General features: G+C 30.9%; 1 protein-coding gene across 2 annotated transcripts in view; it reads right to left on the bottom strand.

Annotated features, from left to right (window-relative positions):
• The window catches only part of DYNC2H1 (dynein cytoplasmic 2 heavy chain 1), a 377,984-nt gene that overhangs the window by 273,772 nt on the left and 85,189 nt on the right, over positions 1 to 19,023 (bottom strand). For both annotated transcript variants that reach the window (XM_051986889.1, XM_051986890.1), the window contains exons 31-38: positions 18,250 to 18,400; positions 8,785 to 8,990; positions 7,059 to 7,241; positions 5,824 to 6,006; positions 5,338 to 5,561; positions 3,855 to 3,970; positions 1,968 to 2,167; positions 441 to 705 (exon numbers count right to left, since the gene is read on the bottom strand). In XM_051986889.1, the coding sequence (XP_051842849.1) occupies positions 441 to 705; positions 1,968 to 2,167; positions 3,855 to 3,970; positions 5,338 to 5,561; positions 5,824 to 6,006; positions 7,059 to 7,241; positions 8,785 to 8,990; positions 18,250 to 18,400 (1,528 nt within the window). The remainder of the gene's footprint in view (positions 1 to 440; positions 706 to 1,967; positions 2,168 to 3,854; positions 3,971 to 5,337; positions 5,562 to 5,823; positions 6,007 to 7,058; positions 7,242 to 8,784; positions 8,991 to 18,249; positions 18,401 to 19,023) is intronic.

Here is a 19,023-nt window from a genome sequence, read left to right as displayed (position 1 = left end):
AGAGAAAAAGATCTCATATAGAGAAGTCAAAAGAAAGAAAGTCTGAATGTAAATATTGAGTGACAAGTAGAAAGAGTTAAATGGGAGATGAGAAAAGTGCTAAGATCCTTTCCATCAGCTCTATAACTTTCCCTATTAAAACTAAGTACTACTTGGCCTTTCAATCTACATATACATGAATTATAAACAGTATTATAGCTTTAGATTCTATTTCCCCCCAAATACACATGAACTCCTGGAAAGCAGGGACTATCTTGATTTTCTACTTGTTGAAGTGTAACTAGTTCCAGTGCTTAATACATAACAGACATTTAATGAATGCTTTCCTTTCCAATATTATAAGGTAGTTTCATTGACAAATCTGTGTAACACTTTTCATTAGAATATAATATATTTTCCAGAAGTATAAGAAAATTATTATCAGACAGTTCGAGACACACCTTGAGGTTCCCGTACTACTTGCCGAGCACTGTTTGTGAGAACACCATCAGACCATTCCCTTGTATCCATGTCAATATGGCCTAGCAACTGATGTCGAGGCATAGCTTTGGGATTCATGGTGTACTGTTTTACTACTTTGCCAACTTTACACAGTGCTGCCCTTAACATCCTCCACAGGGTAGATTTTCCAGCACCACTTGGACCAACTATAACTACTCCCATCCTTTGGCGTAACTGTTCATATAATTCCAAAGCTTTCTTGATCTGTTTTTAAAAATACATATAAATACATACATACACATATATGTGAATATAATATATATATATACATATATTTCCATTAGTAAAGTATAGATACATTTTGTTGTTAGATTATTTGAATTAATCCATTCTCATGACTTAGTAATGTTTTGTCATCTTTGTAGAAAATTAAAGGATAGAAATAACACAATAATCCAATATATATCTGTGATATAATGTAATATAAAAATTTAAATAGTTTACATAAAAACATAATTTGCTTCAAATGATTAGCAAAATTAATAAGGAAATATATAACAGGCACTCTATAAATTTCTTGCCATAGGAAAGCATTAAAACAGAATTTATTTTAGGAATATTTCATGAGAACATGCCAGAAGGTACATGCCCTATGCATGCAATATAAATAAATTTTAAGAGATGGATTAAAATAAATCAATTCACATTTTAAAAACAAAATTCCTTTTAAGAAATCCTCAAAATCAAAATAATTGCTAAAAATTAGCATTTGTAACTCAAAATATTAGATATTTAGTTACTGAATTCCATTTTCCACTAATGTAAATTTATATAACAGAAAAACACATTGCTAAAAAAATTTTTTAAATATACAATGAAATTGAAAAATATTGGGAATTGAACTAAATTAGAAAATGTGACAATACTTGAATGACTAAAATGTAACCACTTTAAATATTTATCAAATTCATCCAGTCTTATTACCTTATAACTGACCCTAAGTGACAAAGGGATATAGCTAGCATATTACCTCATTAAAAGAACATAATCTCAGCTTTGAATAAATTTTAAGTAAACAAACTGTCATTTATTAACACTTATCCAACTCCTTCCATAGTGTTACCTGACTTATTCTATGCCAGACTCTCCCCATCATGTTCCAATCTTAACCACTTAAACTTTTATCTTTTCACTCTTGTCAAACAACCTGATCATATTTACACTGGGAAAATCTTTATAATGTATGACATTCTAGTTGGCCTCATAACTTAAGACTATACACATTTTTCCTCGGATGTTCTGCCTTCCCTAGAACTATGAATTCCCCTTATTTGTTGATGTAGTCTGTCTCATTTGTATACAGGATTCTATGATAGCAAGAAAATTGTCTTCTAAATTTACCAGAATATTTTCTAAAATATTATATAAGATGTAATCATTAATCTCTGTGTTTCTGATTACTGGTTTAGCAATTTAAAATGGTTGGCTTTTATATAATAAGACAGAAGACAGAGCTGGAGAATTACCTGATTAGGTATAATTTCAAAGTTTGCTTCCTCAAAGACTTGCTTTAAAGCTGCACTTAGTTCATCATATTCTACATCCTTAAAATCAATTCCAGGGAAGACATCTTTAATCAGTGCATCAAATCTTGTACAATCCACAAATGTAAATTTTGACATGGTATTGAGCCGCAAAGCTTGAACCACTATATGGCTTTCATTCACTGAGGAAAAAGTGTAATTTACAAGTAAATTAAGATAAAAATCATTGCTATAATTATCCATTTAAAAGACTCTATTGATTTTTTTAATTTAAGTGTGATTTAATTGGCAGTTAAAAGTTCTGTGGGGAAACTCTCTCCACCAAAAAAGATCAATAACAGATTTGAAACTTAGAGTTTTAGAGAATTCTGAGGGATACTCTGAGGGTTATATGACTTGTCTACAGTAACACAATCAGTTGTGTGTCAAAGGCAGTGATTTGAAAAAAGGTTTTTTTAAACTCCAAGGCTAGCTTTCTATATACTATACCACACTGTCTTGTGATGACTGTGTTGTTCACTTTTAATTATTCATTACTATATATATATCATGGTATGTCTTTATATGAAAATTTTAGATGAATAATAACCTAAGATACATAATAATTATTAAATTGTTCACCTACAATTTGTATTATTCATTATTAGGAATATTGAAATAGATCAACTTGTTTCCATTTTCTTGATAAAAAAAATCATCCCTTCTCAATATTTTGTCTCTTTTCTGTACAGATTACCAAAAATAACATGAAAGATATCTATCCCAAAAGAAGTAGGTTTGACAAAATTTATAAGAATGATAAAAATTTTTTGATATATACCTTGCCCATATTTTGCTTACAAGACCATTTAAAGAAAGATGGAAATACTAGTGCAATCATTGTAATGACTGTTATACTGCTTACTTTAAATTATATTTAAAGCTAATTTTTGGCTTTTAGAAATTAAAAGATAGGCATGCTTTTTTAATTTGGTTTTTTCCATGTTTTTCTTCAAGACATGCTTTTGTAACTTAAGTTTTCTAGCTTTTATTAAAATCCTATAGCAAAATTTCATCATAGTATAGACTTTTTGAAGGGTATGGTAAAAGAACTAAATTTCTGGCAAGCCTTACAAGCTCAAAGCAGGAAAGGCTTTAAGCAGAGGTCCAAAGGTAAAATATATGTCAATAGTCAAATAAAAGGTTTAAATAAATTTGAAGAGCTGTCACCAGATTAACCATAAAATTATTTTTTTCCAAACTTATGGAAGAATATCTAGTAGGTGATAGAAAAGTTGAAATCAGTATAGTAATGGAGCAACTTCCCATATCAATAAAATCACAGGTTCTTGAAGTACTGAAATACCCTTAGAACCCTGGAAACATTTTAAATGTATATGCAAAAAAAAATTTTAACACAAACTCTATACTAAAGAAATCTTTTAAATGACACCAAATAAAATACTGAAAAACTTCCAATGTATAAAATAACCAAATTCATTTCACAGTAATGGTAAAGTAAGTGTTTTTCAATATATAGATATTAATCATTTAAATGAGTCATTCACAGAAATACTTATTTTACCCACCGGAACACAAAAGGGACAAAGAAGACATGTGCACAAATAAATGTGATATGAAATATGACACAAGACATGGGTTTGAGTTACCTACAGAAGCTATAAAATAATCCATGTAAACTAATAATTAATTTTAAATGAATGGAAAAGGATGTAGACATCTTATACATTGCTACTATGGAGAATGAAAACTTATAAAATTCCATGGTTTCTTTTTTTATATTTAAAAGACCTGAATAGTTACCTGTGTATTTCAACTATTAAGAAAAAAAAATGCAGAAAGTTACAAATTTGAAATAATTAATCCTACCTTTTTCCTTTATGTCATTTTTCTTCAACTGACGAAGAAGATTTCCACTTCCTCTCAAGACTGTCTTCAAAGCTCTTAAACCCCAATCATAGTGCTGCTGAGGTGTCAAAAGTTCTCTGGAATTTAAAAACATTTAAATTTAACTTTCAGCTTTAAGTTCAATAATTAGCACCACCGAAAAATACTTACTTTTTGTCACACTTTAAAAAATGAAGAATGCAACCACTTAAGATAAAGAGGCTATAAGTGATTATAATTATTTTCCAATAATTTCTAAATTAAAACACCACTCAAAGACTACTCTTTATGAACTGGCATTTCATTGAATTGGGAAATCCTAAATGAACTAGAAATTTAGTTGACAATATTTGACAAATCTGTTTTCTTTTTTTCTAAATTCTCTCATCAGCTAATAATTAGGCTCCCAATATCTGCAATTTTCTGATGGATTCTCACCACTTTTTAATGTTATGGACCACGATTGCTATAGTACAAAAACAGAAGTGAGGGATACTGCTATTAATTACTAGAAACTAAGCGTAAGAGAATAATTCTCATCCAGAAAATAACAATAATAATAATAATGCAATTGTAATATTTATATAGTGTTTTAAGATTTGCAAAGTGTTTTACAAATGTTCCCTATTTTATCCTTACAGCAAACTTATTAGGTAGAGAACAGGGAAAAAAGGAATAAGCATTTATATAGTGCCTCCTACATTCTTGGCACTGTTAAGCATCTTATTTGATCCTCACATCAAGTCTGTGAGATGGATGCTATCATCTCCATTTTGCAGTCAAGGAAACTGAAGTAAACAAAGGTTAAATGATTTGCCCATGCCAGATATAAATCCAAAATAGCTTGACTCTGGGCCCAATGTTCTATCTACTATACCACTTAGCTACTTCAAAAAAAAAATAGTAGCTATAGAATGGTCAATTATCAAATTTACTTTAAACTTTGATTCACTAGATAGTCTAGAGATAAATATATCACTGAAGATTAAGCAAGACCAGTGATACCCTCTTAAGATGGGTGTTTTCTTCATTCCCCTAAACAGACACCTGAGTTTCCCATTCCTGTTGAAGCCAAACTCTCCTATATAGAGATCTCCACTATCTGAACATGGAATCATTGAAAGCAGGAATTGCTTTATTTTTCTGTTTTTCTATTTCTATTCTCAGTGCATAAGCCCAAGACTTACTACATAGTACCTAATAAATATTTTGTCATTCATTTACACATTCATATATTCAAGTCAAATGTACAAAATCAAGCTAAATAACTTTGATCCAATTTTACTTTTCTAATTTATACTAATAATACATTACCAAATATTAAATATTAATAAATAAATAATAAATATTAACTAATACAACCATGAGACTTCATTGGACAAATCTCAAATGAATATTATCAAATTTTCACTTGGTGATAAAAAACCATGGAACATGTACAATATTTTTACCACATGACACTTACCGAGAAAGATTAAAAATTGATACTAATTTTCTGCCTAGTACTCGAGCATCTTTAAAGCCTTCAGAATATAGAATCACTTCGGCAATGAGCTCATTGTCAGGACGAGACATAGCTACTGGTCTGAAGAGTTGTTTTAGGTTGTCTGGCAGCTTTTGTCTTCCTCCATAACCTTTCCCAGCAGGATTCATTGTGATGAAAATTCCAGAATTTGGATCCATTTGAACCTGAAATTAACCATTTAAAATCAAGATGTAAAGTCATGAGGACTTAAATTGGGATTGTGACCATGAAAATGGGAAAGAAAATGGAAATTAAGAAAAATGTTGTAAGATAAAACTTAAGATTTGGTTAATAGATCAGAGGCGGGGAATTAAGTGACCTTCAAATAGCATGTCATCAAAGAGCCAGTAGTGTTAAGGCTTCCAAAATATTTCAATTCATCAAATTATCTGATTTTTTAAATTTTCATTTAATTTAATGCTATACCTCTTTGCCAAGAAGTTCACATACAGTTCTATGATTCTTTAGAGCATCCTGGATTGTTTGGATCTGCATAGACACAGCAGACAACACTGCTTCTTCCAGTCTGTTGAATTCATCAAAGCATCCCCAAGCCCCACATTTTACCAGACCAACAAATATGCGGCCCATTGATTTCACATCAATACCCTGAAAAACAAATACATTTGATCTGATTTTTTTAAACTACATTTTTTCAATGATCACTTCACGTTCTGTATTACTATATATGCTTTTGGAAAAGATATTTCAATATCCAATATTTCTATTTCCTCACCTAAATTCTTTAAGTCATAAGCATTTTGTGAGAATCAAAATAAATAATATAAGTTGTATATGGGAAGGTTCATTGAAGAATAAAACGTACCAATACAAGGCACAATGTAGAGGTGTTAAACTACTAAAAATTGCTTTTACTATTATTTTTAAAAAAACATTCTTTTTATTTATTTCTAATTTGATAATCTAAATGTATAGTAAGATATCATAGTTATTAAGGCTGTCTCTTTTACTACTGATAAGATTTTAAATGAACTTAACCCTGAAAAATTCCACTTATTCATTTAAATACATATTTTCCTATGTTCAAACAAATTATATCCTTCTAAAAAAAAAACAGTGAGGTTATTTTCTTCAAGCTTTTCAAATGGGAAAAATTCTGCAACACATAAAACTCTCTCTATGTAAACTAAACCAGAAAATAATATATCGATTCATGTAAAATATCAGATTTCACTTTCAGAGAGATGTTCTAAAAGTAATTATCAACTGGATTCATAAAATTAATATCTTACTTTGAATATTTAAAAATTTGTAATTTTGGTGATATGACTTCTTTCTTCTAATGCATTTTTCAACTTCTTTATGAGTTGCTGTGATCAAATAATTCATTACCTTGCTGTCAACTTAAATGAGTCTGTCCATAATTCAATTAAACTGTACATCAGAAAATAAACTTAGGATTTCTGTCACTAGCTTTTCCATCTTGACACAACTTTCAAACTTGGGCTTTGCTAGCATAACATTCAAGAATCTTGAATTACTTTCACGTTACATAGGCATCAAAGGAAAAGTTCAGAAGAGGATGAAAAATCTTCTATTTCTTATATCTATATCTTATATCTACATTATAATTTAAATAGAATGTTATATAGTAAAGACAAAATCTAATTAACAATTAACACTAAATATTTTTACACTACCTCATCACAGTTGAAAACTAAAACTTGTCTTCCAAGAAGTCCACCCAAAGCCTTTACAGATTCAGTTTTGCCAGTTCCAGCTGGTCCATAAGGATTTCCTCCAAGACCCATTTTCATGGCTTGTGTGAGAGTTAAATAGCACTTATCTGTGAGTGGTGTATAAACAAGCTTGGGAGCATTACCCTGTTGAATGTGAGGTATAAAGTTAAAAAGCTGCTGGTTCCATTCAATATCTATGATTATTTATAACCTATGGTTTTCTATATAAGAAACTGTAAAAAAAAAAAAAAAAAAGATATTTCTTGGCAGAAAAAGAAATTAGAATTCTGATTAAGGCACTGTGAAGTAACAAATGAAATGAAATTTGAATTTTATTTTTTCAAGATATATTTTTCTAATATTAAATTCACAAATTAAAACCTTCGTAACAGCAATTCCATGATATATTAGAAGTTTTTACAAATACATCAATCAAACTCACTGCAAGGACACAAGAGAGACTTGAAAGTTAGAAATAGTATTTAAAGTAAGGAAAATCACATTTCACATTTCAAATCCACATACTTTTTATCAAAAAGTATGTTAAAAATGAGAATTCTTTTAGCATAATTAGAGATAAGGAAGTACAGTTATAAAATTGGTCATTTTATACTATCATTTTGACATATATGCTGATTTCAAATGAAAATTTTATTCAGAATCTAAATTCTATTCAGAGTTTGTAAAGATTTTCCTTTACTAGAAAAAGAAGATTTGAGTCTTAAAATTCACTTTCTCTCTGCCTAAAGCTATATTAACAACATACTCTTAAAAGAGCCCAGCTGGCTTCTATTTCTCACAAGTAGTTTTATTATGGAGAATGATAAAAAATATAGAAAGGACACATCTTTTTAAATGAACTCAACAAGTAGTTAAATGGAAAATTGATTTTGACATATCCTAAATGAAAAAGCCATATGCTAATGTAAATTAAATAATTTTAAAGCATCATATTTGACCATAATATTAGGATTCTTCTTACCTTGGTCTTCCTTAAAGAAATGAACATTATGTTCTTTATTTACATATAGCCTCCTGTCAACTATATTTGAGTACAAGATTTCAAAGCCCAACAATAATCAAATGGATTTGATATATTTACCAAATAGGACCTAGGCACTATGCTAAGCATTAAAAGAAAATCCCAAAACAAAAAGGGAAAACACTCTGCTATTCTCAAATAGCTCACAGGCTAGTCTGAGCAAGTAAAGTGTTAGAGACTGTTGCCATTAAACTTTAATTCTGGTCTCCATAGCGATTTCTCTAAAAATCTTTTTATAAATGAAGATGAACTATTGGTATAATACTTAAAATATGTTAAATTGCTACTAAATGATAAGAAAAAAGCTTTTTCCTAATTGCTATTAAATGATAAGAAAAAAGCTTTTTCCTTCATGGCAAACAAGTTCTGAGATAAATGCCACCAAATGAAGCCATTTTCATGCAAATACTAGGAGAGAAAGAGATATTTAAACAGCATACCAAACTTCAGATTCAGATTTCTTTCTACCATCCCCTTTGGAGTTAAGTGCTAGGGAACTTTCAGCAGCATGTCAGCATTCAGGAACTTTATGCTCAGACATAGTTAGGGGATCTGAACCCAAGTTTTCTAACTACTTTTATTTATATCACTCTATGGCACAAGTGCCTTGACAAACACATTTTTAAAGGTTCCAAATGTTCCTACCTGATACTCATAGGTATACTGGAGCTCAGAATCTACCATCTGAACATAGCACGTTTGTCCATTTTTCATATAGAATCTGACTTGTTTTTTCCAAACCCAGTCTTCTGTGGTATGAATCTGAACTTGATTTAATTGCTTCACTATATCAATATTATGGATAATGTCCAGAATAAGTGCTTTAAGTTTGAGTTCAAGAATTCCTGATTCTGTACACAAATAAAACATTCAAAGGAGAAAAATGTTTAGTTCATGAGTTTTGTTGAACTTTTATGAACTTAAAAATCTGGTAATTCAATCTGGTTGCAATCAATCTGGTAATTTTTGCAAGTAGCTGGATAAATTGGGTGAGGAACAGTTAAAGATAATGCCAAGATGACAAACCAGAGATATCAGAAGGATGATTGTGCTCTAGACCAAAAACAATAAAAGTTAGAAGAGAGGAGGGTTTAGGGGAAACAAAATGAGTTCATTTGTAGATCTGCTGATTTTATGATCTCTTGGCAACTGGTGATGAGACTAGCTCTGGTAAGCAGTTAAGGCTTCATAGGTCTCCTCTACACAAAGATAATAATAATCAGACTCAATGGAGCTTATGAGGTTACTCAGAAGAGAAGAGAAGAGAAGAGAATACAAAACAAGAGCAGTCAAGATAGAATCACTGGCTACATCCACAGGGAAGTGAGATGTTATGAATGAGAAGGCAACAAAGATGATAGGAATGGAACAATCATAAAGGTAGGAAGTGAATCAGGAAAGAGAAGTGTCAGGAAATATCAGAAACAAGAATTATCATGGAGTAGTCAACAATGCTAAGGGAAAAAACCACTATACTTAGCAATTAAGGCATCACCGGTAACTTTGGAGAGTGAGGTTTCAGTTAGGTGATTAAGGTCAAAGACAAACTACAAAATGCTTATAGAGTAACAAGAAGAGAAGCTAAAGTAGTCAGACATGAAAAATGAGAAGAGATATAGGACAGTGCTTAAAGAACTCGTTGAACCTGTTTAAATTTGTGTTTGAGTTTTTTAAATAGTATTGGGAAAACCTGGAAATATCTGAGGGAGGGAGGTAAAGAACTAGTTGATAGGGAGATTGAAGATGGACGGAGGGGTAAGAGGATTGGAGAATTTGACTACCTCCTGTGAAAGGAAACCCACTATCTCTGAAACTTTTGGACTCTCTAATTGGAAATTTTTCATTAAATGAAGATGAAATTTGTCTCTGCAATTTCCACACAGTGATGTTAGCTTCAATTTCCAGAGGAAAATGGAGTAAATCTAATACCTCTTCTGCATGACATGCCTTCAAATGCTTGAAGTTACCAGTCCTCCCAAGTCTTTTCTTCTTTCTGAATTCCTAAGTCTAAATGCCTGCAAGATATGTATCTTAATGACAGCTAAAATTCAATATGTCCAAAACTACAACATTTTATAATCTTCCTCCTAACTATAAATTAAGAAAAGTTCTACTTGTATGCCTGAACATGGCATAGATGTGACCTTGAATTTTCAAATAATGGGGAAATATAAGTCTGGCTTATTTTACCATTCTATGTGTTCCATGCAATAGAGTGAGTCACTTGTCCAAGGATCAACTTTATTTTTTATTAGTGATTTTATTTTTGTAATTCAATATGCATAAATATATTTATATAATTCTCTTCCTGCACAAAAAAACCAGATTAAAAAAAAAAAGAAAGAAAGTAAATGAGTAAGAAAACAAAATGCAAGTGAACAACAACAAAGAGTGAGAATGTTATGTTGTGATCCACATTCAGTTCCTACAGTCCTCTCTCTAGATGTGTAGATGGCTCTTTTCATCACAAGATCTGGCATCAATCATCTCATTGTTGGAAAGAAACACATTCATCAGAATTGATTGTCATATAACACTGATGTTGCTGTCATTGTGTACAGCTTGGTTCTGCTCATTTCATTTAGCATCTGTTCATGTAGGTCTCTCCAGACCTCTCTGAAATCATCCAGCTGCTCATTTCTTACAGAACAATAATATTCCATAACATTCATATACCACAATTTATTCAGTCATTCTCCAATTGATGGGCATCCATTCAGTTTCCAGTTTCTAGCCACTACAAAAAGGGCTACCACAAACATTTTTGCACATGTGGGTCCCTTTCCTTCCTTTAAGATCTCCTTGGCATAAAAGCCCAATAGAAACACTGCTGGATGAAAGGGTAAACATAATTTGATAACTTTTTGAGCATAATTCCAAACTGCTTTCCAGAATGGCTGGATCCGTTCACAATTCCACCAACAATGTATTAGTGTCCTAGTTTTCACACATCTCCTCTAACATTCATCCTTGTCTTTTCCTGTCATTTTAGCCAATCTGAGAGGTGTAGTGGTATCTCAGAGTTGTCTTAATTTGCATTTCTCTGATCAATAGTGATTCAGAGCACCTTCTCATATGATTAAAAATAGTTTTAATTTCTTCATCTGAAAATTGTCTGTTTAAATCAAGGATCAACTTTATTAAGAATGGAAAGGAACATAATGAAAATGTTAGCCAATAGGTAACAAATTCTTGGGCCCTGATAAATGTTGCAAACATTTTAAATGACTGTCAACTTTGTGGAGGATTTTCTTCTTAATTTAGGGTGACAAGAAAAAGAAGTACAAGGTGCAAATATTATTGAGATATTCTTTTTTCTCTTTGTGATGGATTTTTTAAAAAATTGATCATTCTTCCAGGTAACTTCTGGATGACTCTGCAAGTATATGGTGATTGAATACACTTTTGTTTGGAGGTTTCCCTTTTGTTTGGGACACCGGCTTTGGTTATTCAACTGTAGGCTTCCACCTTGGCTAAGGAGTATAATTGAGAGTCTGCTCTGCTGTGGAATTAGATCCACACAGCTGCCAATTGCTTCCAGATGTGTTCTTTGCACAGTATGTAGCTCTACTCCACCATCCTTACTTGTAAATCCCCACTAAATGTGCCCAGGAACTGGGTTATGGGCAACAAAGCTACCAGATAGTACCCTTTACTGCACTTTATGCTAGGTTCATATCCACAAGGGTTTCTTCCTGCTTATAGGCTTCCTGCTCCGGGACCCAGTCTGGACTCTCAGTCTTTGGGTGCTAGTAATGGCATTATTCTTCTGGCCCCACCATATCCCCAGTGCTCACAGACTTTTTTCTCTGTCTTCCTAATCTACCCTATTTCTTAGCTTCTTTGAAAGGAATTCAATCTGGTGCATTTTCTAAATATTTGTGGATGAGGTGTGGTGGGAGAATTAGACTGTACTTCTCCATCCTACTGGAGTCATCTTGACTGCCTTTAGTAACTGAAATTCCTATACCTCTTACAGAACATCTATGACTTCTCAAAATCATATTATCAAGTCAGCTGGCTGACCAAGATGACCTTGAGGAACCTTCAGAATTTGACTGATGAAGGCCGATGTGTATGAGATAAAGAAATACAAAAAATCTAGTGTGGAGGGAGCATTGCCTTTCCAAGTAAATCAGGATAAGAAATTAGCTCATTATAATTTATTTCCTAAATTAGTGGCATATGGAAGATTAGCAACTTTAACAATTTTGAAAATAATACAATGACATGGGAAAAATAACAATCCTTTCAAAATCCCAGAAAATCCTTTCAAAATCAAAATGCTACTGCTTCCATCTTTTCTACAACTTCTTCCAAGTGGTTTCATTAAATTAGCATCTTTCTAATTGTGAATTCATTGAATCATTTTGTGATTCTTTAACCATGTATTTCAAAGATAGCATTGTTAAGTATAATATAATTTTGATCAAAAGAAAACTTTTTTCTGTTTATGGGAATAATTATATGAGTAGTAAGACATGGGTAGTAAGAAGATAACAAACCTTATCGGGTTGTTTTTGGATAAGAGTAGTATCATTCTAATTTCTGGATAATCTATTTTGCTCAAACGATTTTATGCATATAAGATTTCAACTTTGCAGAAGAGATAATAGAGTTTAATCAACATTTTTAAACGACTTCATTTGATTTTGCCTGATTTTGTTTTTTCCAAATGCACCTGGTGATATTTTAAGCAAATCATGCAGTCTCCTTAAATATAGAATGACCAAAAAAATATTCTTTATTATGTCTCCAGCAAGAAGTCCATTTTGGAGGCAGTTTGGTATAGTGGATAAAACATTAGTCTTGGAACCAAGATCTGACTCTGACCTGTTTGGCTACTGACCAAGAACAATTTGACTTACGTTTCCTCATCTATAAAAATGAATGTGATAATATCTCTGTTATCTTCTTCACAGAATCATGCAAAAGGCGTACAATGCTATAGAAATATGAGCTACTACTTGATGAGCAGAAGGATAGGTTTCAGAATGGGAAAACTTGGGTTTGAGCTAAAGTGGTATATAGTAATATTAAAGAGTTTCAATACATAGTGGAATGGAATTTACAGCTGGAAGAGATTATCAAATTCAAATCTCATTTTAGAGATATGGAAAACTGAGCACATTCTAACTTTATAAATTAATTCGTTGATGATTTTATTGTTAGGGTACTGAATAAGTAACTTAACTTAGGTAGAATTATCATTTTTGTTATATTGGTTTGGCCCACCTACAAGCATATGATAATTTTGCAATAGTTTTGTCTGACTTTGTGTGAAAAGTGTTTCATAACTGTGTTCAGACAGATCCCAAAATATTCTTGGCATGTGAACTCCAAGTATTTTATATTGTCTGCAGCTATTTTAAAAGGCATTTCTCTATCTCTTCCTCCTGTGTTTCACTGATAATATAGAAATGCTGGTAATTTATATGGATTTATTTTATATCCCACAACTCTGCTAAGGTTTTGCCATCATGCTGAAAAAAAGTAAGTTTCGTTTCCTCACTGCCTATTTGAATTCCTTCAATTCCTTTTTCTTCTCTTATAGCCACAGCAGACATTTCTAGTATAACACTGAATAATAGTGGTGATAACTGACATCCTTATTTCATTTCTGTTCTTACCAGGAAGTTCCAAGTTTATCCCCTTTAAAGATAATGCTTCCTCTTTATTTTAGATAAATACTACTTATCATTATGAAATCCCTATGTTTTCTGATGTTCTTAATAGGAATGTGTGTGTTGTCTTTGTTGCTATTGATGTGGTCAATTATGCTGATAGCTTTCTTAATACTGATCCAGTCTTATATAACTGGTCATGGTGTATGATTTTTGTGATATATTTCTGAAATCTACTTGCTAATATTTTATTTAAAAATTTTGTAATAATAATCATTAGGGAAATTGAGATATAGTTTTCTTTCTCTGTTTTTCCTCTTCCTGGTGTTATTAACAAAATCATTTTGTGACATAAAAGAAATTTAGTAGTATTCCTTTAAATAGTTTTCAAATAATTTCTATAGTACTGTGATTACAAATGTTTGATAGAATTTATAATGGGTTCTTTGGAATTGTCTTGGGTCATTTTCTTGATGAGAATAGCTAAGTCTTTCACAGTTGATCATCCTTATTATAAATTATCCAAATTAACAGAATATTTAAATAAACCTACTTTAGAAAAAGAAATTGAATAGGCCATAAATGAATTTCCTAGAACCAAATGTATTTATAAGAGAAACAAACAAGTCTAAAAGTGAAGAAAAAATCCAGAACAAAACAGATTTATAAGAAAATTTTACCAAGCATTTAAACAACTATGAATTCCAATATAACAAAGCTTTTTGAAAAAATATGAAAAGAAGGGGCCTTGCCAAATTCCTTCTATGACATAAATATGATCTTAATACCCAAGCCCGGGGGAGTCAAAATATAGATAGAAACCTATTGACCAATATTCCTAATGATACTGATGTCGAGTTTTGAAATATTAGCAAAGAAACTATGGTGACATGTCACAAAAATCACACATTTTGACCGGATTACATTTGTAACAGGAGAATAGGGCTAGTTCAATATTAAGAAATTGTAAATATAATTGTCTTGTATTTAAATTTAAGATGGAAAACATTACTATATGAATATAATTGATCATATTAATAACAAAACAAAAAACATAATTATTGCAATAGATGCAGAAAAATTTGTAACAAGATTCTAACCATTTCTTGTTAAAAACATTAGAACGTATTCGAGGAAAAAATTGGAGAAATAGCTTTCATTAAAATGACAAATAATATCTATTTAAAATCAAGAACCAACATTATCTGTAGTAGAGATAAGCTAAAGAACTTTCCAATGAGATCCAGGTTAAAGCAAGAATATCCATTATCACAATTACTTTTAAATTTGAACCATTAATGAATGCTAGCTATAGCAAAAATTAGAAAAAAAAAATGAAGGAATAAACATAGTCAAAAAGGATACAAAATTATTACTTTCTGTGATAACTGCTTCACTTCCAAAATGATAATGAATCAAAAAAATTAAGTGGAATAAGTAAGAAGTTAATTAATTTTAGTCATATCTAACTTTTCATGACCTCATTTAGGGTTTACTGGCAAAAATACTAGAGTGATTTGTCATTTCCTTTCCAGCTCATTTTACAGATGAGGAAACTGAGACAAACAGGGTTAAGTGACTTGTACAGGGTGAGACAGCTAGTAAATGTCTAAGGCTATATTTGAACTCGGGTCTTCCTAACACCAGGCTCAGAACTGTACCCACTATTCTACACAGATACCCCAAGACATGCAAAGGAACTATACAAACACAAATGCTTATGGCAAAAATGTTTATGGCAGTCCTTTTTGTAGTGGCTAGAAACTGGAAATTAAATGGATGCCCATCAACTGGAGAATGGCTGAATAATTTATGGCATATGAATGTTATGGAATATTATTGCACTGTAAGAAGCAACCAACAGGATGATTTCAGAGAGGCCTTGGAGAGACTTAGATGAACTCATGCTAAGTGAAATGAGCAGAACCAGGAGATCATTATATATAACAACAAGATTATACAATGATCAATTCTGAAGGATGTGACTCTCTTCAACAATGAGATGATTCAAACCAATTCCAATTATTCAATGATGAAGAGAGTCATCTACATATAGAGAGAGGACTGTGGGAAATGAGTGTGGACCACAACATACATAGCATTTTTACTCTTTCTGTTGTTCTTGTATTTTATTTTTTCCCAGTTTTTCTCATGTAACAAGATAACTGTACAAACATGTATACATATATTTGATATAACATATATTTTAACATATTTAACATGTATTGGACTACCTGTCATCTAGTGGAGGGGGTGGGGAAAGGAGGGAAAAATCTTTGCAAGAGTTAATGTTAAAAAATTATCTATGCATATGTTTTGTAAATAAAAAATAATAATATAATGTAAGCTTTTGGAGAAAGACAGTTTTGTTTTTGTCATTTATCCATTTATTTAAACCCTTGTATGTCATGGGTTTTAATAAATTCTTATTGAATGGCTCTTTTCTTGTACCATAAATTAAATGATCAATAAATGAGAAATAAATTTTTAAAATGTTATTTAAACAATAAATCCAGATCCAAATAATTCCAGAAATACTATTTGCTCGTGGGTAAGCAAAATAAAATTATTAATAAGCATGACAATATTACCTAAATAGATTTATTTATTCAGTACCTTGACAATCAAACTACTAAAGTATTACTTTAGAGAGCTAGAAAAAGTAACAACAAAATTATCTGGAAGAATAAAAGGTCAAGAATATAAAGGAATTAATGAAAAGTTAAGGAAGTGAGAAAATCAGTACTAGATCTCAACCATACCACAAAACTGTTATTGTCAAAATAGTTTGATTCTGAATAAGAAATTGAGTAATTGATCAGTGTAATCGATTATGTATACAGTATATAGAAAGCAGTGAACAATCACTTAATAAACTGTGAAAAAAATAGCTATTGGGACAAGAACTCATTATTCAGAAAAAACAGATGGGAAAATTGCAAAGTATTAAGACAGAAAGTAGGTATAAACCAGTATCTCATACCATATACCAAGACAAACTCCAAATGCGTACTTGATTTAGGCATTGGGGATTACATAATAAATTAAAGTAGCATAGAAAAAACTACCTCTCAGATTCAAGGATAGCAAAAAAAAAAAAAAAAAACCAAGCAAGAGATAGAGAGATTCACAGGAGATAAAATGAATGATCTTGATAACAAAATTTAAAGTTTATGCACAAACAAAAAAAGTTTGAGGGAGATTTCCTAAGATATAACTAAATTGATGCAAAATATTGATATTTATTCATCAGTTTAATTTAATACACTTAAGCTATGATGTTTTACTTGGTCAATTGGTATTAACTATTATGACAATGTTATAATCCATATAGAAAAAACTAGAGATGAAAATGTCATGTCTGTTTATATATGTAGGTGTATATATATATATATATATATATACACACACACACACACACACACTAGCTGGACAATTGCTCCACTGAATTAGCATATTAGTAAATAAAATTGAAATGAGCCATTCATATGTACATTGAATTAAGCCCAGAACTGAAGAGGAAGAGTAACATAGGCTAGATTACATTTGGAAAAATAAACATTTTTTTAATGATTCCAAGCTTTCCCCACAGTTCAAAGACCAATATTTTCAATACAAATGTTCTCCTGAAAATGTTGTATGATTATAAATATTGAAACATCATAATCTCTGAGGAATTAAAGCTTCAAATGACCAAAATATCAATAGATATGTAATATGTGTGAGTATGTTGAAGTTTATTTATAATGATCTCATTATTTCTAAAAGTCAACAAACTATGATTCCTGATCAAATTCACCTTAACTCTCCCCAAAATCTATTTTCATATGTCCCAAAAGCTAAAAATGGTTTTTATATTGGTGAATATTTTATGTATTTTTAAAAGTAAAAACCATTATCTCAGATCCTATAAAGATAGGCAACAGGCCAGATTTGACCTGCAGGATACACAGTAAAGACATCACTAAAAAAATATGATTAGAAAAAGAGTCAGGCTAATCAGGAAGCAGGCAGGTAAAGGATAAGAATCAGATAGCCATTCTCTTCTAGTATCTACTAAATATAAAGAACTATAGAAATATGTCTCACACATTAGGTACATGCTCTGAAAGTCTAAGAATATAGACTAAAAAAGAGATTGGAGGAAGTCAAGCAGATAGGCAAAACTAGTACTGGCAGAACAAGCAATCATGTTGAAAAAATTATAAATCCACTCACTGACATGTCAATAAAATATTCAGAAATATATACCTCTCTATTGTTAAATCAAATTAGAATGGCGAGGAAGGTATCTTTGCTTTGTGTTTGTACTTTCCAAAAATGTGTCTACTGTTTCCCCAAAATAACTAATGTTACATATTGGATTTGGATATATTCTTTTCATCACATCAAAGGACAATTCTATACCCATGTTTTAAAGGACATTTAATATAAATGTATTTTTAAGTTTTATGGGTAAATTTTCAGTATGAAACAAAACAAATACCTGTATTTGAAGGATCTTCAGAACTGGTATCTATGTTGGTATAATGCTCTAGCTTAGCCATAAGTTCTAATTCGATCTGGTGAAGACTATGGTCTTGTATGGCATTTTCCACATCTTCAGTGAACTGAATCTGTTCTGCCAAGCAGAGAATCTATTAAATAAAGACAAAAAAAAATAATAAATATGAGCTAAAATCTGATCCTACAAATAATTGCTAATTTGTTAGGAAAAATTAAGAACAGAAAACCCTGATTGTCATAATTAATAACAATCATCACCAACTTTGGCATTTTTAAGATTTGCAAATTCGCCAATAATATCTCATTTTTTCTTCACAACAAACCTGGAATGTATGTGCAATTATTATCTCCATTTTACACAAGAGGAAACTGAAGTACTATGAGGTTAAGTGACCAGCTTTACAGCTAGTAAAAGTCTGAAGAAGGATTTGCACTCAGGTCTTCATAACACCAAGTTAAGAGCTCTATCCACTATGTTAACTAACTGCCTTCACTTTCCTTAAACAAAATTAAAATGTGATATTTGCATAAAGGAGAAAAGCTTGAGAAAATTTTCTTAGATATAATTAATTCAAAATATTAATATTCATTCACCAGCTTAATTTAATATATTTATCAAAATATTTATTACCTTTGATAATAAAATTTAATTTATCAGTTTTATTTGACTCAATTCAATTTTAATTCAACAAATATTTTTAGCAAGTACTAAGTACCAAAAGAGTGTGAAGTATGTAAATAATTACCATATAGA

This window comes from Antechinus flavipes, chromosome 3 (assembly GCF_016432865.1).
Source record: "Antechinus flavipes isolate AdamAnt ecotype Samford, QLD, Australia chromosome 3, AdamAnt_v2, whole genome shotgun sequence".
NCBI lineage: Eukaryota > Metazoa > Chordata > Mammalia > Dasyuromorphia > Dasyuridae > Antechinus > Antechinus flavipes.
This window is presented reverse-complemented; position numbering and strand designations above follow the sequence as displayed.